This window comes from Myxine glutinosa, chromosome 7 (assembly GCF_964187855.1).
Source record: "Myxine glutinosa chromosome 7, kmMyxGlut1.1, whole genome shotgun sequence".
NCBI lineage: Eukaryota > Metazoa > Chordata > Myxini > Myxiniformes > Myxinidae > Myxine > Myxine glutinosa.
In genome coordinates, this window is record NC_136267.1 from 32,522,952 (window position 1) to 32,545,455 (window position 22,504).

At 45.4% G+C, this 22,504-nt stretch overlaps 1 protein-coding gene across 2 annotated transcripts in view; it reads right to left on the reverse strand.

Moving 5' to 3' along the window:
* The window catches only part of LOC137431101 (integrin alpha-6), a 148,492-nt gene that overhangs the window by 34,646 nt on the left and 91,342 nt on the right, over positions 1–22,504 (reverse strand). For both annotated transcript variants that reach the window (XM_068122009.2, XM_068122008.2), the window contains one exon: positions 20,105–20,242. In XM_068122009.2, coding sequence (XP_067978110.2) covers positions 20,105–20,242 — 138 coding nt within the window. The remainder of the gene's footprint in view (positions 1–20,104; positions 20,243–22,504) is intronic.

Genomic DNA, 22,504 nt, shown 5'->3' on the forward strand with positions numbered 1-22,504 from the left:
AGCTCTTCCACGAGCCTCGGTCATGTATAGAAAAAAGAATAGTTTGACTCAGTAACATAAAGGTTAGACTTAGAGCATAGCATCCGCTCCGAGTCTGGAAGGTTGGCAGTTCAAACCAGACATCAGCCGCGTCATACCAAGGACCTTAATAATGGTACGTGCTGCTTCGTTGCTTGTTGCTCAGCATTGAAGAGGCGCATGGACAAACAACCATAGAACCACCTTTAGAAGCCAGTTTTCCCCGCAGAGCACGGGTTGGCCTTTTTTGGGCACCGTGGTCCCCTTTTTGAAGCAATGTTTTCCCTTTTTGTGCACTGTGGTCCCCTTTTTGAAGGGATGTTTTATGGCCGGATGCCCTTCCTGCCGCCAACCCTGTTAGTCGCCTTTTGCGACACACAGGGAATTACCAGTGAACTGGTACTCAATTTGCCGACCTTGGAAGGATGACAGGCTGAGTCAACCCCACTGGCGTTAATTCAGTGATCAACTGGGATTCGAAACCAGGATCCTAAGATCCCAAGCCAGCACTCTAACCGCTAAGCCAACACCAGGCTGGACAAACAACCATAGGTTAAGGGAACTCGTATTATTAATTTTTACCCTCGCCAGAGGAGAGGGTATTGCATTTGAGTCCGTTTGTTTGTCTGTTTGTCCGCACAGAATAAATATGATTTTCTCTGCAACCGTTGGTCCGATCGACATGAAATTTTCACCATTGGTGCAACTCCACCTGTGGAATGTTTTAATGATAATTATGACGTCATAAGTCACGTGGTTCGGCCGCCATCTTGGAAAACCAGAAAAACTTTGCATGTCTATATCTCCGAAAGCGCTGAATAGAAAAAAATGAGACATGGCTCATTGTAAAGAACTCTCCATGGGGAATAAAATATGTTAATGATGATGTCATAGGTGCCCCCATTATGACGTCATAATTCGACAAGTACAAAACTTCATCCAATCAAGATGAAATTTATTGAGCGCCATGTCGAGCATAAACTGGTGGAGAAAAAAAAATAATGATGTCATAGGTCACGTGGTTCGGCTGCCATCTTGGAAAAACCGAAAAACGTTGCACCTCTATATCTCCAAAAGTACTGAATAGAAAAAATTGAGACATGGCTCATTGTAAAGAACTCTCCATGGGGAATAAAATATGTTAATGATGATGTCATAGGTGCCTCCATTATGACATCATAATTCGACAAGTACAAAACTTCATCCAATCAAGATGAAATTTCTTGAGTGCCATGTCGGCATAAACTGGTGGAGAAAAAAAGAATGATGACGTCATCGGTCACGTGGTTCGGCCACTATAATTGTTTTCACACAAAAGCCTTAAAAACCACTGAAAATACATCCTGGTGAGGGTTTGCAATCTCTGATTGCTCTTTTTCTTGTTACTAATGTTTTATATGAGTTCACATAAATGTACTTGTTATCATTGCTATGGTTGCTGAAATTTGGGGTGGAATGTTGTTGTTTTTAACATATTTTATTAATAGTTTAGGACCCATTCCAAGAGCAAAACTGCATCGAAAGTATTCCAAAACTGCACCAGGTCGAGTCAGCCAACGTCAGCCAAAGAAAAGCCAACGAAAAGGTGAATAATTATTTCTCTTTATGTTTCCTGCACCAGGTCGAGTCGTACAAAAGACTAAAATTGTACGTGATGTTTTCCTGCTTCACGCTCAGCAATTAAAAAGGAAAGAGCATGCACATCAGCCATATGTTGGCAACACTTGAAGTGCCGAATCGCTTCTTCCTGCATTGAAGTTCCTTGGAGTGTACAGATTCCAATGTTGAACTTGTTTTTCATAAATAAATAAAAAGAATACGCCTAATCCACAAAGCAGTTATTTATTAAATCCTCACAAATAATATATGTATCAAAACAAGGAAAAAAAGAGTGTATTCTAGAATCACAAATATTTGGTAGGCCATAAATAATCACCAACATAATTTTCAATTATTATATTAGTGAATTAGCACTTGTAAACTATTAAAAGGGATCGTGCTTTCCGGTACAACACAGTTTCCATTGCTTTCCATTTCCCTAACTCTTTGTCTATACTAAAAGATTTTTGTCCATCTGTGTCGCCATTTTTCGCAGAGATAGCCAAACGGATCTTCGTCAAACTTTTAGAGGTTCACCAATGAGAGCCGAGGAGTGGTTTTGGCAAAATATATTTTTTTAAGGGGAGAAAATGTTTTGGATTTTTAAAAATCGATCGCTCTATTCAAAAGAATCGATCTAAGCCTTTGTAGCGATGTGGAAGGAAATATTAAATCATCCCTGACACGATTCCTTAGTGGGTGTAGGAAAGTGTGTCAGGCCCCCACAAAGAAAATGAAAAAAAAAAATTGATTTCTTCAAAATGCCAACAGGATTAGAACAGCACCGGGCAATGTCACTGGGTACCGCTGCTAGTGTGTGTGTGTGTGTGTGCGTGTGTGTGTGCGTATATATATATATATATATATATATATATATATATATATATATATATACTAGACGACCCATGACCCGTTGGGTCAATGTTATTATATATAATTAAGGGGTTACCATGGTTACAGTGGGGGTCAAAGGTCAACCTATGGTGAAGATATATAATTTTCTCACACTTTCTAATAGAGAGGCAAAATGCCATATAAAACTAAATTTACTGGTTCTAATTGCTTTTATTTATCAATCCTCACATAGAAGAGCAGTTTTTAGTAATGAGCAGTGAGAAGAAGACCCCTCAGCCAATGATGCCACCCCGCAGCCAATGATGTGACCCCTCAGCCAATGATGTGACCCCTCAGCCAATGATGTGACCCCTCAGCCAATGATGATGATGATGCTACCCCTAGACGACCCATGACCCGTTGGGTCAATGTCAGTTTGAATAGACATGAGAATAGAACTAAAGCGAACGCTGGACATCATCAGTAGTGGGGCGGCTTAGCCCAAATATTCAAAAGAATTGTGCATTTTGTGATACAAGCACCAAATTTGGCACACTAGTAGACTATCATATTATGAAAAGATCTGGATATTGGGCCATCTCAGATTCAGAGATTTGATTTTTGCAAGATTTGCAGATTTTGCAAGCTGAGATTGCAACGCCAGGGACGGCCGACTCCTTCCTACGAGCTGCCCACGTCACCCGCACAAGAAGAGCTCATCAAATCACTGCAGCGGCACTGCACATCCTGCAACACCGTGCGTATGAACGCCACTGTATGACATATGCTGATGATGCAGAAGACCTGCCTGAGTTCGAAGACTGGTGTCACCAGAGAGGAGAAGACATTCCCAACTTTCAGTACTGGGCAACTGTGCTGGAACTAGAGATGTTGGTACTGGTCTACGTGCGTTCTCTGCGGCAGGCTTCATTCACGACGTACCTTGATGCCCTGACGGAACTGGTCCCATGGTTCCATGCCTTAGACCACACACACTATGCCAGGTGGGTCCCTGTTCACCTGAGGGACACGGTTGCACTCCCAATGAAGCACCCAGATGTAGCCAGAGAATTCAGGGCTGGCAACTTCACTGTACAGAAGACGAAGAAGGTGTTCTCTTCGATCCCAATCGAATCGAAATCTTGCAAAAATCAAATCTCTGAATCTGAGATGGCCCAATATCCAGATCTTTTCATAATATGATAGTCTACTAGTGTACCAAATTTGGTGCTTGTATCACAAAATGCACAACAGGTTTGCTATGCTGCTACACTACAGGGAGATTATTTGGGCCAGCAAGCCATAAGGCTCACCTCTCCAGCGTTCTAAATCACTTACCTGTGACACGTGATTTCGGCCCTTATCTCCGATCACGTTGACGGAAATCACCACAGCATATCGTCAAGATCCCTCCAAAAGGCTCGTCTTTGTCACATACATCATGCAACGTGCGATCCACAGCCTCGAAACTCTCTCTCCTGATCATAGGACACTCATCCCACACGATGAGTTTTGTACTTCGAAAGAGGTCTGCGATAGTGGAATTTTTATCGATGTTGCATACGCCATCTTCCCTCGGTGTCAGAGGGATTTGGAACCTTGAGTGCGCTGTTCTTCCACCAGGCATGAGGGTAGCAGCTATGCCAGATGAGGCCACCGCAGGGGGCAACTTCTCCACTCGCTCTCACTTTAGAGAGAATCAGGTTAATAAGAAACGTCTTCCCTGTGCCTCCAGGCGCGTCAATGAAAATCATTGATGACTGATTCGTGCGGATGTTGCTATTCGCGTCCATAGACGTGAGGTGTGATTCGTTGTCCGCGTCCGTAGCGCCGTCGGAGGGTTGATACGACATTCTTCCTGCAAATAGTATTGTGTTTGTGCTGTCGTTTTGCCGATCATCAAATGACAAATAAATTACATTGTGAAAATTAAAGATTTCAAATAAACCTATTTAAAGTGTATGCGCATATAAGTAATAAAAAAAATCGAAGAAATATCTCTCGGTAATTTCCTGAAACATATTTTACTTCCGGGTAATAATGTTGAATGAAATAACGAAGATATATACTGTATGCCTGTTATTTTAGGCGGTGTATTTTCGTATTCAACGTGGCGCGATTTTTAAAATATATCGCTGCAATTTCCCGTGTGTGCGTGAATGTTCTCAATTATTTCTTTTACCGAGTCTAAAACCATCGATAAAAATGAAATCAGAAGGCGACTTAGATTGAAGATAAAGGCGTGAAACAGACTCAATGGCCTTGAAGATACAAGCCTTTCAGAATTCATTTCGTTCTATAAACGGAAACTTTCATCGGATTTTCTTCCCGTTTTTTTTCAACCGAGTCTAAAACTATGTTAGCGACTGTGAAAAATGAAATAAAAACCACCGTTTAGAGGCCATTTTTCCCCGCAAAGCGGGGGTTGGCCTTTTCGGGGACCGTGGTAGTTGTTGTTTTTTTGGTCCCCTTTTTGAAGCAATGTTTTACGGCCGGATGCCCTTCCTGACGCCAACCCTTTTTGCCGCCTTCAACGAAGAACAGGGAATTACAAGTGAACTGGTACTCAATTAGCCGACCTCGGAAGGATGACAGGCTGAGTCAACCCCCCTGGCGTTAATTCAGCGATTGACCGGGATTCGAACCCAGGATCCTAGGATCCTAAGCCGGCACCCTAGCCGCTAGCCCAACACCAGGGATTATTGTGAAAAAAATGAAATGATATATCGAATTTGATTTGAAATAAAACTGAGAGAGAGAGCAAGACACCACGGGCCTACAAAACAGGCCTCAAAGCTATGCGAGTTAATAAAATGGTGGATATTACTACTCTCTCAAAGGGGTAAGCCACGTCCCCGGACCGATCGAATGTTACATACAAACACGCAAGATTTCAATTTTATAATTATATAGATAATTAAGGGGTTACCATAGTTACAGTGGGGGTCAAAGGTCAACCTATGGCGAAGATATATAATTTTCTCACACTTTCTAATAGAGAGGCAAAATGCCATATAAAACTAAATTTACTGGTTCTAATTGCTTTTATTTATCAATCCTCACAAAGAAGAGCAGTTTTTAGTAATGAGCAGTGAGGAGAAGACCCCTCAGCCAATGATGCCACCCTGCAGCCAATGATGTGACCCCTCAGCCAATGATGCTACCCCTCAGCCAATGATGCTACCCCTCAGCCAATGATGTGACCCCTCAGCCAATGATGCTACACCTCAGCCAAGGATGCCACCCCTCAACCAATGATGTTACCCCTCAGCCAATGATGTGACCCCTCAGCCAATGATGCTACCCCTCAGCCAATGATGTGACCCCTCAGCCAATGATGCTACCCCTCAGCCAATGATGCTACCCCTCAGCCAATGATGCTACCCCTCAGCCAATGATGCTACCCCTCAGCCAATGATGTGACCCCTCAGCCAATGATGCCACCCCTCAGCCAATGATGTGACCCCTCAGCCAATGATGTGACACCTCAGCCAATGATGCTACCCCTCAGCCAATGATGCTACCCCTCAGCCAATGATGTGACCCCTCAGCCAATGATGCTACCCCTCAGCCAATGATGCTACCCCTCAGCCAATGATGCTACCCCTCAGCCAATGATGCTACCCCTCAGCCAATGATGCTACCCCTCAGCCAATGATGCTACCCCTCAGCCAATGATGCTACACCTCAGCCAATGATGCCGCCCCTCAGCCAATGATGCCGCCCCTCAGCTAATGATGTCGCCCCTCAGCTAATGAAGTCGCCCCTCAGCCAATGATGCCGCCCCTCAGCCAATGATGTCGCCCCTCAGCCAATGATGTCGCCCCTCAGCCAATGATGTCGCCCCTCAGCCAATGATGTCGCCCCTCAGCCAATGATGCTGCCCCTCAGCCAATGATGCTACCCCTCAGCCAATGATGCTACCCCTCAGCCAATGATGCTACCCCTCAGCCAATGATGCTACCCCTCAGCCAATGATGCCACCCCGCAGCCAATGATGTGACCCCTCAGCCAATGATGTGACCCCTCAGCCAATGATGTGACCCCTCAGCCAATGATGATGATGATGCTACCCCTAGACGACCCATGACCCGTTGGGTCAATGTCAGTTTGAATAGACATGAGAATAGAACTAAAGCGAACGCTGGACATCATCAGGGAGATTATTTGGGCCAGCAAGCCATAAGGCTCACCTCTCCAGCGTTCTAAATCACTTACCTGTGACACGTGATTTCGGCCCTTATCTCCGATCACGTTGACGGAAATCACTACAGCATATCGTCAAGATCCCTCCAAAAGGCTCGTCTTTGTCACATACATCACGCAACGTGCGATCCACAGCCTCGAAACTCTCTCTCCTGATCATAGGACACTCATCCCACACGATGAGTTTTGTACTTCGAAAGAGGTCTGCGATAGTGGAATTTTTATCGATGTTGCATACGCCATCTTCCCTCGGTGTCAGAGGGATTTGGAACCTTGAGTGCGCTGTTCTTCCACCAGACATGAGGGTAGCAGCTATGCCAGATGAGGCCACCGCAGGGGGCAACTTCTCCACTCGCTCTCACTTTAGAGAGAATCAGGTTAATAAGAAACGTCTTCCCTGTGCCTCCAGGCGCGTCAATGAAAATCATTGATGACTGATTCGTGCGGATGTTGCTATTCGCGTCCATAGACGTGAGGTGTGATTCGTTGTCCGCGTCCGTAGCGCCGTCGGAGGGTTGATACGACATTCTTCCTGCAAATAGTATTGTGTTTGTGCTGTCGTTTTGCCGATTATCAAATGACAAATAAATTACATTGTGAAAATTAAAGATTTCAAATAAACCTATTTAAAGTGTATGTGCATATAAGTAATAAAAAAAATCGAAGAAATATCTCTCGGTAATTTCCTGAAACATATTTTACTTCCGGGTAATAATGTTGAATGAAATAACGAAGATATATACTGTATGCCTGTTATTTTAGGCGGTGTATTTTCGTATATCAACGTGGCGCGATTTTTAAAATATATCTCTGCAATTTCCCGTGTGTGCGTGAATGTTCTCAATTATTTCTTTTACCGAGTCTAAAACCATCGATAAAAATGAAATCAGATGGCGACTTACATTGAAGATAAAGGCGTGAAACAGACTCAATGGCCTTGAAGATACAAGCCTTTCAGAATTCATTTCGTTCTATAAACGGAAACTTTCATCGGATTTTCTTCCCGTTTTTTTTCAACCGAGTCTAAAACTATGTTAGCGACTGTGAAAAATGAAATAAAAACCACCGTTTAGAGGCCATTTTTCCCCGCAGCGGGGGTTGGCCTTTTCGGGGACCGTGGTAGTTGTTCTTTTTTTGGTCCCCTTTTTGAAGCAATGTTTTACGGCCGGATGCCCTTCCTGACGCCAACCCTTTTTGCCGCCTTCAACGACAAACAGGGAATTAACAGTGAACTGGTACTCAATTAGCCGACCTCGGAAGGATGACAGGCTGAGTCAACCCCCCTGGCATTAATTCGGCGATCGACCGAGATTCGAACCCAGGATCCTAGGATCCTAAGCCGGCACCCTAGCCGCTAGCCCAACACCAGGGATTATTGTGAAAAAAATGAAATGATATATCGAATTTGATTTGAAATAAAACTGAGAGAGAGAGCAAGACACCACGGGCCTACAAAACAGGCCTCAAAGCTATGCGAGTTAATAAAATGATGGATATTACTACTCTCTCAAAGGGGTAAGCCACGTCCCCGGACCGATCGAATGTTACATACAAACACGCAAGATTTCAATTTTATAATTATATCGATAATTAAGGGGTTACCATAGTTACAGTGGGGGTCAAAGGTCAACCTATGGCGAAGATATATAATTTTCTCACACTTTCTAATAGAGAGGCAAAATGCCATATAAAACTAAATTTACTGGTTCTAATTGCTTTTATTTATCAATCCTCACAAAGAAGAGCAGTTTTTAGTAATGAGCAGTGAGGAGAAGACCCCTCAGCCAATGATGCCACCCCGCAGCCAATGATGTGACCCCTCAGCCAATGATGCTACCCCTCAGCCAATGATGCTACCCCTCAGCCAATGATGTGACCCCTCAGCCAATGATGCTACCCCTCAGCCAATGATGTGACCCCTCAGCCAATGATGCTACCCCTCAGCCAATGATGCCACCCCTCAGCCAATGATGTGACCCCTCAGCCAATGATGCTACCCCTCAGCCAATAATGTGACCCCTCAGCCAATGATGCTACCCCTCAGCCAATGATGCTACCCCTCAGCCAATGATGCCACCCCTCAGCCAATGATGCTACCCCTCAGCCAATGATGCCACCCCTCAGCCAATGATGTGACCCCTCAGCCAATGATGCTACACCTCAGCCAATGATGCTACCCCTCAGCCAATGATGTTACCCCTCAGCCAATGATGCTACCCCTCAGCCAATGATGCCACCCCTCAGCCAATGATGTGACCCCTCAGCCAATGATGCTACACCTCAGCCAATGATGCTACCCCTCAGCCAATGATGCTACCCCTCAGCCAATGATGCTACCCCTCAGCCAATGATGCTACCCCTCAGCCAATGATGCTACCCCTCAGCCAATGATGCTACCCCTCAGCCAATGATGCTACCCCTCAGCCAATGATGCTACCCCTCAGCCAATGATGCTACCCCTCAGCCAATGATGCTACACCTCAGCCAATGATGCTGCCACTCAGCCAATGATGCCGCCCCTCAGCTAATGATGTCGCCCCTCAGCTAATGAAGTCGCCCCTCAGCCAATGATGCCGCCCCTCAGCCAATGATGTCGCCCCTCAGCCAATGATGTCGCCCCTCAGCCAATGATGTCGCCCCTCAGCCAATGATGTCGCCCCTCAGCCAATGATGCCGCCCCTCAGCCAATGATGCCGCCCCTCAGCCAATGATGCCGCCCCTCAGCCAATGATGTCGCCCCTCAGCCAATGATGTCGCCCCTCAGCCAATGATGTTGCCCCCCAGCCAATGATGCCGCCCCTCAGCCAATGATGTCGCCCCTCAGCCAATGATGTCGCCCCTCAGCCAATGATGCCGCCCCTCAGCCAATGATGTCGCCCCTCAGCCAATGATGTCGCCCCTCAGCCAATGATGTCGCCCCTCAGCCAATGATGTCGCCCCTCAGCCAATGATGTCGCCCCTCAGCCAATGATGTCGCCCCTCAGCCAATGATGTCGCCCCTCAGCCAATGATGTCGCCCCTCAGCCAATGATGTCGCCCCTCAGCCAATGATGCCGCCCCTCAGCCAATGATGTCGCCCCTCAGCCAATGATGTCGCCCCTCAGCCAATGATGTCGCCCCTCAGCCAATGATGTCGCCCCTCAGCCAATGATGCCGCCCCTCAGCCAAAGATGCCGCCCCTCAGCCAATGATGCCGCCCCTCAGGCAATGATGCCGCCCCTCAGCCAATGATGTCGCCCCTCAGCCAATGATGTCGCCCCTCAGCCAATGATGTCGCCCCTCAGCCAATGATGTCGCCCCTCAGCCAATGATGTCGCCCCTCAGCCAATGATGCCGCCCCTCAGCCAATGATGTCGCCCCTCAGCCAATGATGTCGCCCCTCAGCCAATGATGTCACCCATCAGCCAATGATGTCGCCCCTCAGCCAATGATGCCGCCCCTCAGCCAATGATGCCACCCCTCAGCTAATGATGTCGCCCCTCAGCCAATGATGTCACCCCTCAGCCAATGATGTCACCCCTCAGCCAATGATGCTGCACCTCAGCCAATGATGCTACCCCTCAGCCAATGATGCTACACCTCAGCCAATGATGCTACACCTCAGCCAATGATGCTACCCCTCAGCCAATGATGCTACCCCTCAGCCAATGATGCTACCCCTCAGCCAATGATGCTACCCCTCAGCCAATGATGCCGCCCCTCAGCCAATGATGTCGCCCCTCAGCCAATGATGCTACACCTCAGCCAATGATGCTACCCCTCAGCCAATGATGCTACACCTCAGCCAATGATGCTACACCTCAGCCAATGATGCTACACCTCAGCCAATGATGCCGCCCCTCAGCCAATGATGTCGCCCCTCAGCCAATGATGCCACCCCTCAGCTAATGATGTCGCCCCTCAGCCAATGATGTCACCCCTCAGCCAATGATGTCACCCCTCAGCCAATGATGCTACACCTCAGCCAATGATGCTACCCCTCAGCCAATGATGCTACACCTCAGCCAATGATGCTACACCTCAGCCAATGATGCTACCCCTCAGCCAATGATGCTACCCCTCAGCCAATGATGCTACCCCTCAGCCAATGATGTGACCCCTCAGCCAATGATGCTACCCCTCAGCCAATGATGCTACCCCTCAGCCAATGATGCTACCCCTCAGCCAATGATGCCACCCCTCAGCCAATGATGCTACCCCTCAGCCAATGATGCTACACCTCAGCCAATGATGCTACCCCTCAGCCAATGATGCTACCCCTCAGCCAATGATGCTACCCCTCAGCCAATGATGCTACCCCTCAGCCAATGATGCTACCCCTCAGCCAATGATGCTACCCCTCAGCCAATGATGCTACCCCTCAGCCAATGATGCTACCCCTCAGCCAATGATGCTTCCCCTCAGCCAATGATGCTACCCCTCAGCCAATGATGCTACCCCTCAGCCAATGATGATGATGATGCTACCCCTAGATGACCCATGACCCATTGGGTCAATGTCAGTTTGAATAGATATGAGAATAGAACTAAAGCGAACGCTGGACATCATCAGGGAGATTATTTGGGCCAGCAAGCCATAAGGCTCACCTCTCCAGCGTTCTAAATCACTTACCTGTGACACGTGATTTCGGCCCTTATCTCCGATCACGTTGACGGAAATCACCATAGCATATCGTCAAGATCCCTCCAAAAGGCTCGTCTTTGTCACATACATCACGCAACGTGCGATCCACAGCCTCGAAACTCTCTCTCCTGATCATAGGACACTCATCCCACACGATGAGTTTTGTACTTCGAAAGAGGTCTGCGATAGTGGAATTTTTATCGATGTTGCATACGCCATCTTCCCTCGGTGTCAGAGGGATTTGGAACCTTGAGTGCGCTGTTCTTCCACCAGGCATGAGGGTAGCAGCTATGCCAGATGAGGCCACCGCAGGGGGCAACTTCTCCACTCGCTCTCACTTTAGAGAGAATCAGGTTAATAAGAAACGTCTTCCCTGTGCCTCCAGGCGCGTCAATGAAAATCATTGATGACTGATTCGTGCGGATGTTGCGATTCGCATCCATAGACGTCACGTGTGATTCGTTGTCCGCGTCCGTAGCGCCGTCGGAGGGTTGATACGACATTCTTCCTGCAAATAGTATTGTGTTTGTGCTGTCGTTTTGCCGATCATCAAATGACAAATAAATTACATTGTGAAAATTAAAGATTTCAAATAAACCTATTTAAAGTGTATGCGCATATAAATAATAATAAAAATCGAAGAAATATCTCTCGGTAATTTCCTGAAACATATTTTACTTCCGGGTAATAATGTTGAATGAAATGACGAAGATATATACTGTATGCCTGTTATTTTAGGTGGTGTATTTTCGTATATCAACGTGGCGCGATTTTTAAAATATATCTCTGCAATTTCCGGTGTGTGCGTGAATGTTCTCAATTATTTCTTTTACCGAGTCTAAAACCATCGATAAAAATGAAATCAGATGGTGACTTAGATTGAAGATAAAGGCGTGAAACAGACTCAATGGCCTTGAAGATACAAGCCTTTCAGAATTCATTTCGTTCTATAAACGGAAACTTTCATCGGATTTTTTCCCGTTTTTTTTCAACCGAGTCTAAAACTATGTTAGCGACTGTGAAAAATGAAATGATATGGTGTGAGAAATGGAGAAGGTGAAAGGATTTTGGAGTTTGCTGATGGAGCTGATTTGTTGATTTGTAATACTCAGTTCCAGAAAGAGGACAATAAGCTTGTTACATACACGTCAGGTGGGTCGACGACAACCGTTGACTACCTGATGGTGCGTCGGCGAGATAGGGAGCACCTCCGGGACACAAAGGTGATCCCGGGGGAGGAGGCTGTTTCACAGCACCACTTGGTTGTCTGCGCCATAAGGGTGAAAGGTGCGAGGAGAGCTCGGCGGGTGAAGTACCAACCGAGAATGAAGGTGTGGAGGTTGAAAGAGGTGACAGTAAGGGAGGCATTAAAAGAGAGGCTGAGTAGGGTAAAGGATGATGTGGTTGAGCGTGAAAGTGGTTGGATGTCAATGAAAGCTAGTCTGTTGGGAGCCGTTGGTGAGGTATGTGGATGGACAAAAGGACCACCGAGGCACTCGGAAACATGGTGGTGGGATGTTCAGGTTGGAAAGAGGATTGACGAGAAGAGGAAGAAGTTCAAAGAGTGGCAGAAAACGAAGGGTACGGGAGCAGAAACAGCAGAGCATGAAAGTTATAAGGCAGCCAGGAAGGCTGCAAAGAAAGAGGTAGCAAAGGCGCAGGAGGCATGTAGGAAAATGTTCGGAGAACGCTTGGATTCGGAAGAGGGTCAGAAAGCAGTATTCAGGATTGCAAAGCAGATAGCGAAAGAGAGGTGTGATGTGATGGGGGTGAGTTGCTTGAAGGATGAAGTGGGACAAATCGTTGTCGACCCAGATGGAATTAAAGGAAGATGGAAAAGATATATGGAAATGCTGTTGAATACAGAGAATGAATGGGATGGCAACATAGAGAGTAACCCAGTTTTAGGACCGGCAGAGAAGATAACTGAGAAGGAAGTTGAGGAAGCGATAAAAGCAATGAAGAGTGGAAAAGCGGGAGGGCCGACGGGAGTTGTGGGAGATATGTTGAAGGCAGCAGGAAGTTGGGGTGTGAAGAGAATGACAGAGATCTGTAATTTGGTGGTGAAAGAAGGCCGCATTCCAGTGGATTGGGAACTGAGTACCCTCGTCCCTCTATACAAGGGGAAAGGTGACCCTCTGGAGTGTGGCTCGTACCGAGCGATAAAGTTATTGGAGCATGGAATGAAGGTATTGGAAAGGGTGTTGGAGAGGAGGATAAGGAAGAAAGTGAAGATCGACGAAATGCAGTTTGGATTTATGCCAGGAAGAGGAACGACAGATGCGCTTTTCATTGTGAGGCAGTTGCAGGAGAAGTACATGGATAAGAGGAAGAAGTTGTTTTTTGGGTTTGTTGATCTGGAGAAAGCATTCGATAGGGTTCCACGCAAAGTATTGACATGGGCATTGAGGAAGTTAGGAGTGGAGGAATGGTTGATCAGAGTAGTGATGGCAATGTACAAAAGAGCACGCACAGCTGTAAGGACGAAGGACGGGAACAGTGGTGAGTTTGAGGTGAAGGTGGGAGTGCATCAGGGGTCGGTACTAAGTCCACTACTATTTGTAGCTGTGATGGAGGTGCTGGCTCAGACCGTAAAGGAGGGTTTACCGTGGGAGTTGTTGTATGCAGATGATCTGGTGTTGATTGCGGAAAGTATGGATGGACTGAAGGAAAAGATGAACAAGTGGAAGGAATGTATGGAGACAAAAGGTCTGAAGGTGAATATCGGAAAGGCAAAGGTGATGGCAAGTGGTAAAGCATGTGGTGAGGTGGAAAGAACTGGGAAGTGGCCGTGTGCTGTGTGTAGGAAGGGTGTCGGAGTGAACTCCATTCAATGTACAATGTGTGCTGAGTGGGTTCATCAAAAATGTAGTGGTCTGAGAGGGTCATTAACCAGTGTGGCAGCTACATTCAAATGTAAGGTGTGCACAGAGGGAGCTGCAGATGGAGGAAATGTTGAGTTGGATCTTGGAGACGGCGTGAAGCTGGAAGGTGTGAAAACATTTTGCTACCTCGGAGACATGCTGAATGGAGAAGGTGGATCAGACTCGGCAACGGTTGCTCGAGTGAGATGTGCATGGAAGAAGTTTCGGGAACTGAGTGGCGTGCTGATGAGGAGGAGAGTGTCGCTGAAGCTGAAGGGAAAGGTGTATGCTGCATGTGTGAGAAGTGTTATGATTTATGGGAGCGAGACATGGGTAATGAACGTAGAGCAGCAACGAAGGCTGGAAAGGGTGGAAATGCGAATGGTTCGATGGATGTGCGGAGTATCGTTGAGAGAGAGGAAGACAAATGATGAATTGCGAAAGATGATGGGAATATTGCCTGTGATTGATGCTGTGAAGAGGAACAGGTTGAGATGGTTTGGTCATGTATTGAGGAAGGATGAAAGTGACTGGTTGAGAAGAGTGATGGAAGTTAATGTAGAAGGAAGTAGAGGACGGGGAAGACCGAGAAAGACTTGGCTAAAGATGGTGGAAGAAGAAATGCGGGCAAGGGGGTTAACCAGGAGAGATGCAGAAAATAGGGCAAAATGGAGAAGATTGTCATGGGGACTGCAAGGCTAACCCCCACTCTAGCAGGGAACATGGCCTTAAAATGCATGTTGTTGTGTTGTGTGTTGTCACCACCACATCATTTAAAAACACCTCACCTCCACATAATTCAAAATACCTCACCACCATATGATTCAAAACCACCACAACGTTATTAAAAACACTTCACAACCACGGAAACAAAAGATTGAGGGAGTCGTTAAGTGACAACACAGACACTGCCCAGATGTGTGGATATATATGTAGATAAATGACTGTACCCGAGTTTCCGTTTTGTCATGGTTTAAACCAATCATAATTCAAACAATTATTTTGCACAAATGTATTTGTAATATACGTGATATCACATTTTATAAACAATTGAAGTTGAAGACTTAAGTTGAAAAAAAATAATTCCCCGAAAAAATTCCAAAAAAATTGGAAACATTTTCAAAAAAATACCCTTAGGACACACCGACGGGAGAGATATGTGCATACCAGAAGTTTGGTACGATTTCACAAAAGTTTGAGAAAGTAGTTCAGTGACAAGACAACACAAGAAAACACAACACAGGACAGGACAGACGCTGCACAGATATATATATATATAGATATATGTATAATTATATATACACATATATATATATATATATATATATATATGACATGGCCAAAAGTTTGTGGACACCCGAACATCACACCCATATGTGCTCGAACATCGAACATCTCATTCCATGATCATGGGCATTAATATGGAGTTTGTCCCCCTTTTTCTGCTATAACAGCCTCCACTCTTCTGGGAAGGCTTTCCACTCAATGTTGGAACATCGCTGTGGGGATTAGCTTCCATTCAGCAACAAAAGCATGAGTAAGGTCGGGCACTGATGTTGGGCGATTAGGCCTGGCTCACAGTCGACGTTCCAAATCATGCCAAAGGTGTTCGATCTGGTTGAGGTCAGGGCTCTGAGCAGGCCAGTCAAGTTCTTCCACATCGATCTCGACAAACCATTTCTGTATGGACTTTGTTTGTGCACGGTGGCATTGTGTTACGGATTTATGTGAATTTATGTGAATTACTATTGGCTAGTTGGGCTAGTGGCTAGGGTGCCGTTTAGGATCCTTGGATCCTGGGTTCGAATCCCGGTCAATCGCTGAATTAACGCCAGGGGGGTTGACTCAGCCTGTCATCCTTCCGAGGTCGGCTAATTGAGTACCAGTTCACTGGTAATTCCCTGTTTGTCGTTAAAGGCGGCAAAAAGGGTTGGCGTCAGGAAGGGCATCCGGCCGTAAAACATTGCTTCAAAAAGGGGACCAAAAAACAACAACAACCATGGTTCCCGAAAAAGGCCAACCCCCGCTTTGCGGGGAAAAATGGCCTCTAAAGGTGGTTTTTATTTTTATTTTTATGTGAATTACTATTCAGGTCATTGCTTATTAATGTTTATTCGATTAAAGGTTGTTGTGATTAAAGGGTCAGGAGCCCTTCTGGGGAAAAGGAGACCGGAAACGGAAGAAGAAAACACACGAGGTCCGGGAGAAGCGGCGATCTTCATTTTGATCGCCCAGCTCCGACGCGAGCGGTGTCGATATTGAGCAGCGTGGGGAACGCTGCGTTTGAAAGCCCGTCTGGCGAGAGGAGTTACCTGCGCGGGGTAATTACCGGTTTCGCGTCAATTTGCCGTGGGTTCGTGCATGGAACCAAGCGTCCGGCACAGTTCGCCTCAACGTCTACAAGGACGCGTACGGGTCGCACCTTGGGCCTCGCGCGCTTTGCGAGCCGCGCTTTGCTTTGCCCGCTTTGCTTTGCAAGGAGGTGTGCGCTGCAGCAGCTGTTCCCGGTACGCGACGTGCACGTTTGGAGCACGTCAGCCAGGGGTCCGTTCAACCGCCCGTATGCGGAGAAGTCGACCTTCACCTTGGTCTGGAGGGGCCCAGAGACATTGTGAGGGACAGTGACCAGTGAGGGGTCGTGAGTGGGGAAAGGGGGGAAATATATGAGATGGCCATCTTAGTAACATTGTTGATGGATTGTTGATTGTTGGTTGATGGATTGAGAATATATTATTAATTAATCCGGATCCTTGGTGTGGGGTTGCTTATTGACCTGAATGGTTTGTGTCTTTCATATTGATTGCATTACGAAAGTGTATAGATCATATATCTTTCTGGCGGGGTCCTCCCACGGTCCGGGGGTCACCAAGACCAGGTAGTTACCGGGAGGACCACGTAACAATTGTCATGCTGAAACAAGAAAGGGCCTTCCCCAAACTGTTGCCACAAAGTTGGAAGCACATATTCATCTAGAATGTCATTGCATGCTGTAGTGTTAAGATTTCCCTTCACTGGAACTAAGGGGCCGAGTCTGACCCATGAAAAACAGCCCCAGACCATTATTCCTCCTCCACCAAACTTTACAGTTGGCACTTTGCATTCGGGCAGGCAGCGTTCTCCTGGAATCCGCCAAACCCAGATTCGTCCATCGGACTGCCAGATGGTGAAGCGTGATTCATCACTCCAGAGAATGCATTTCCACTGCTCCAGAGTCCAATGGCGGTGAGCTTTACACCACTCCCGCCAACGCTTGGCATTGCGCATGGTGATCTTAGACTTTTGTGCGGCTGCTCGACCATGGAAACCCATTTCATGAAGCTCCCGACGAGCATTTGTTGTGCTGACGTTGCTTCCAGAGGCAGTTTGGAACTCAGGAGTGAGCGTTGCAACCGAGTACAGACGATTTTTACGTGCTACGCGCTTCAGCACTCGGCGGTCCCATTCTGAAAGCTTGTGTGGCCCACCACTTCGCGGCTGAGCTGTTGTTGCTCCTAGACATTTCCACTTCACAATAATAGCACTTACAGTTGACCGTGGCAGCTCCAGCATGGCAGATATTTGATGAACTGACTTGTTAGAAAGGTGGCATCCTATGAAATTTTCTTATCTCGTTCCCCCATCCCCCGATCTAAGTTCCTCCCTCTCTCTCTCTCCTCCCCTCAGCCCCCCACCCCTATAAAGATGACTGTGCTGCACCAATGTTTTTAGGATTTTGCTTAGGGATTCTTGTGTGTGTGTGTGTGTGTGTGTGTGTGTGTGTGTGTTATTTTTGGATTTGGATTCTTGCCAAGTGGTTTTCTGAATTCCTTTGATGTATATCTTCCTTGTAACTTAAGTGAAGTCCTCCACGTTTCATTAAAAATCAGTCGATTGTCTTCTGAACAAGTTTGGACATTAATTTTTGAGTCTGTGTATCATTCAAGGCTAAATTAATTCCCTAACATCACCATAGGTGAGTTCAATTCCAAAGTAAAGGAGAATCACCTGCTTGAAATATAATTGTTTCGAACAACTTCTAAAAGGTGCCAATAATATTGTATGGGCCATTTTAGGATTTCTGTGTGGAATAAGCTAAGATTTGGTATTTTTTCAGCTTTTTTTGTTTTGTTCCACTGAAAACCAAAGAAGTACATACAGTCACGTGAAAAAGTAAGTACACCCCATGTAAAGTTTTGACTTTTTCAACATATTTCAACATACAGCTATTTGATCTTCATTTCAACAATATTGATAGATAACGGTGATATAATATAACAAATATCATGAAACATTTACATTTTGTAGTCCATTGTATAATTTAAATAAACATAAATGCAAATTTCACATGTGGAAAAAGTAAGTACACCCTTGGCTCTAATAGGTGGTATTGCCCCCTTTGGCAGAAACAACCTCAAGTAGGCGTTTCTTATATCTGTCTACCAGTCCATGACATCGACTGGGAGAAATTTTTGCCCACTCCTCCATGTAGAATTCTTTCAGCTGTGCGATGTTTGAGGGGTTTCTTGCATGCACAGCTCATTTCAAATCCCCCCACAACATCTCGATGGGATTTAGATCCGGGCTTTGACTTGGCCATTCCAGAACCCTCCATTTCTTTCCTTTCAGCCATTCCTTGGTGGATTTGCTGGTATGTTTAGGGTCATTGTCATGTTGCAAGGTCCACCTACGATTGAACTTCAACTTTCCGACAGATGGCCTCACATTATCCTCAAGCACCCTCTGGTACAATGAATAATTCATAGTGGATTCTATGATGGTGAGCTGCCCAGGCCCTGATGCAGCAAAGCTGCCCCAAACCATAATATTTCCACCACCATGCTTTACAGTTGGTACAGGTTCTTGTGGTCAAATGCTGTCTTTGGTTTTCGCCAAACATGTCTTCTGGTACTGTGGCCAAATATCTCTACCTTTGACTCATCTGTCCAGAGCACATTGTTCCAGAAGTGCTGGTCTTTGCCGAGGTGTTCATTGGCAAACTTTAGTCTTGCCCTGATGTTCTTTCTGGACAGCAAAGGATTCCTCCTGGCACACCTCCCATGTAGATCAAATTTGTGCAGCCTCTTTCTCATGGTAGACTCGTGCACTTTGACATCAACAGTGGCAAGAGCTACCTGTAGGTCCCATGATGACATTCTGGGGTTCCTAGAGACTTCTTTCAGCAGATTGCGGTCTGCTCTTGGGCTGAACTTGCTGGGGCGGCCTGGCCTGAAGAAGTTGGCAGTTGTTTGGAATCTTCTCCACTTGTATATGATCTTCCGGACAGTCGAATGATTGATTTCAAATTGTTTGGAGATCTTTTAAAATCCCTTCTCAGACTCGTGGGCATCTATAACCTTCTTTTTGAAGGCATCAGAGAGCCCTTTTGATCTAGGCATGGTGACGCCGCACACTTCAACAACAAAAAGCAAACCAAACTAAATGTCTGAGGTTTAAATAAGATAGGTTCCTCCAAGATCCTCTCTAACGATGTTCTAATCATTTGCACCTGAGCTGGTGCACCTGGTTCTAATTTTAGGTATTTGAAGTAGTGATAAATGTAGGGGTGTACTTACTTTTTCCACATGCGAAATTTGCATTTATGTTTATTTAAATTATACAATGGACTACAAAATGTAAATGTTTCATGATATTTGTTATATTATATCACCTTTATCTATCAATATTGTTGAAATGAAGATCAAATAGCTGTATGTTGAAATATGTTGAAAAAGTCAAAACTTTACCTGGGGTGTACTTACTTTTTCACGTGACTGCATGTGAATACCCAAAAAAAAATTTTTTTCAATAATTTTCTGGAAGAAATGGTGCATTATTTGAAAAAAGTGCAAGGGTGCCAATATTTTTGGCCACAACTGTATGTATATATATATATGAACATTCAAAATTCCTGCTCTAAGAACTCCTGGAAGTGTCATTTGCAATATAAAAAGCATATTTAAATAAACAATTAAAGCACAAACCTTTATCGTGAAGAAGTTATTTGAAGTTTCGAGTACTGGCTTGTTGATTGCATCCAAGGCCCGGCGCCTCACTTGTTTTTCTTCAATGTCATATCTAAATTTCATGTTGACAGGACGCAGTTTGTCTTTCATGTCATTCTGCAAAGAAACAAATCAATTGTGCAGTGATGTATTATAGCCTCGTTACAAAAAGGTTAAGTCCGACTCCAAGAAATCTCAAATATGAGCTGATTGCATATTTACATACACTTGTACCTCACCCTTGTGTTTCGCCACCTGCCCATCATATTTGTGTTAGTTAGAAACCTCCCAGAATGCCAGATTTTGATCTTAAAGAGAGAGAGAGATAATAACAGAAACTATCTCCCAGCATTATTCTTCATTATGTGTTTGCCAACTATGTATTTTATGTTTTAACTAACAGGAGTACCCGGCATTGCCGGGCGGGGGAGGGGAGGGGGAAGGGGAGGGGCGGGGAACGGGGGGAGAGCGAGCCCCTTGGTAAAGCGGGCGATTTTTTTTTTTCATAGCGTCATAGCGTTCATAGCGTCATAGCGATTTTTTTTTTTCATAGCGTCATAGCGTTCATAGCGTCATTGCGTTCATAGCGTCATAGCGATTTTTTTTTTCATAGCGTCATAGCGTCATAGCGTTTCATAGCGTCATAGCGATTTTTTTTTTCATAGCGTCATAGCGTTCATAGCGTCATTGCGTTCATAGCGTCATAGCGATTTTTTTTTCATAGCGTCATAGCGTCATAGCGTTCATAGCGTTTCATAGCGTCATAGCGATTTTTTTTTTCATAGCGTCATAGCGTTCATAGTGTCATAGCGTTCATATCGTTCATAGCGTCATAGCGTTCATAGCGTTTCATAGCGTCATAGCGATTTTTTTTTCATAGCGTCATTTCGTTCATAGCGTTCATAGCTTCATAGCGGTCATAGCGTCATATCGTTCATAGCGGTCATAGCTTCATAGCGGTCATAGCGTCATATCGTTCATAGCGTTCATAGTGTCATAGCGTTCATAGCGTCATATCGTTCATAGCGTTCATAGTGTCATAGCGTTCATATCGTTCATAGCGTCATAGCGTTCATAGCGTTTCATAGCGTCATAGCGATTTTTTTTTCATAGCGTCATTTCGTTCATAGCGTTCATAGCTTCATAGCGGTCATAGCGTCATATCGTTCATAGCGGTCATAGCTTCATAGCGGTCATAGCGTCATATCGTTCATAGCGTTCATAGTGTCATAGCGTTCATAGCGTCATATCGTTCATAGCGTTCATAGTGTCATAGCGTTCATATCGTTCATAGCGTCATAGCGTTCATAGCGTTTCATAGCGTCATAGCGATTTTTTTTTCATAGCGTCATTTCGTTCATAGCGGTCATAGCTTCATAGCGGTCATAGCGTCATTTCGTTCATAGCGTTCATAGTGTCATAGCGATTTTTTTTTCATAGCGTCATTTCGTTCATAGCGGTCATAGCTTCATAGCGGTCATAGCGTCATATCGTTCATAGCGTTCATAGTGTCATAGCGTTCATATCGTTCATAGCGTCATAGCGTTCATAGCGTTTCATAGCGTCATAGCGATTTTTTTTTCATAGCGTCATTTCGTTCATAGCGGTCATAGCTTCATAGCGGTCATAGCGTCATTTCGTTCATAGCGGTCATAGCTTCATAGCGGTCATAGCGTCTCATAGCGTCATAGCGTCATATCGTTCATAGCGTCATAGCGATTTTTTTTTTCATAGCGTCATATCGTTCATAGCTTCATAGCGTTCATAGCGTCATATCGTTCATAGCGTCATAGCGTCATATCGTTCATAGCGTTCATAGCGTCATCGCGTTCATAGCGTTTCATAGCGTCATAGCGTCATAGCGTTCATAGCGTCATCGCGTTCATAGCGTTTCAGAGCGTCATAGTGATTTTTTTTTTCATAGCGTCATATCGTTCATAGCGTCATCGCTTCATAGCGTTTCTGTGTTTTATATATATAGATGTCCATATTTATCTGCGCAGAGATTTCATGTAAAGCTAAGTAAATTCTCTCTGTGATTATTTTTGAGATTGGAGTGAAGATCTATTTAATACAAAGTCACACAGGCATGCGCTGGTTATTATTTCGTATTCAACCTGTGGCTGCTCGTTGCATCATTGCTGGGAGCATGGCCGTGCCGCTGATGCAGTGCCCCCCGTTACCAGTAGGCTGGTACTCATTTTGCCGACCTCAGAAGGATGACATGCCGAGTCAACCCATCTGATGTTATTTAACGGCACAACAGGGACTCAAACTCAAGACCCTAAGATCTTATGCCAGCCACCTTAACCGTTAAGCCAATGCCAGGCTTTGTGCTAACTTATATGTTAGCTTCGATGTATGACAATTTTTTAAATT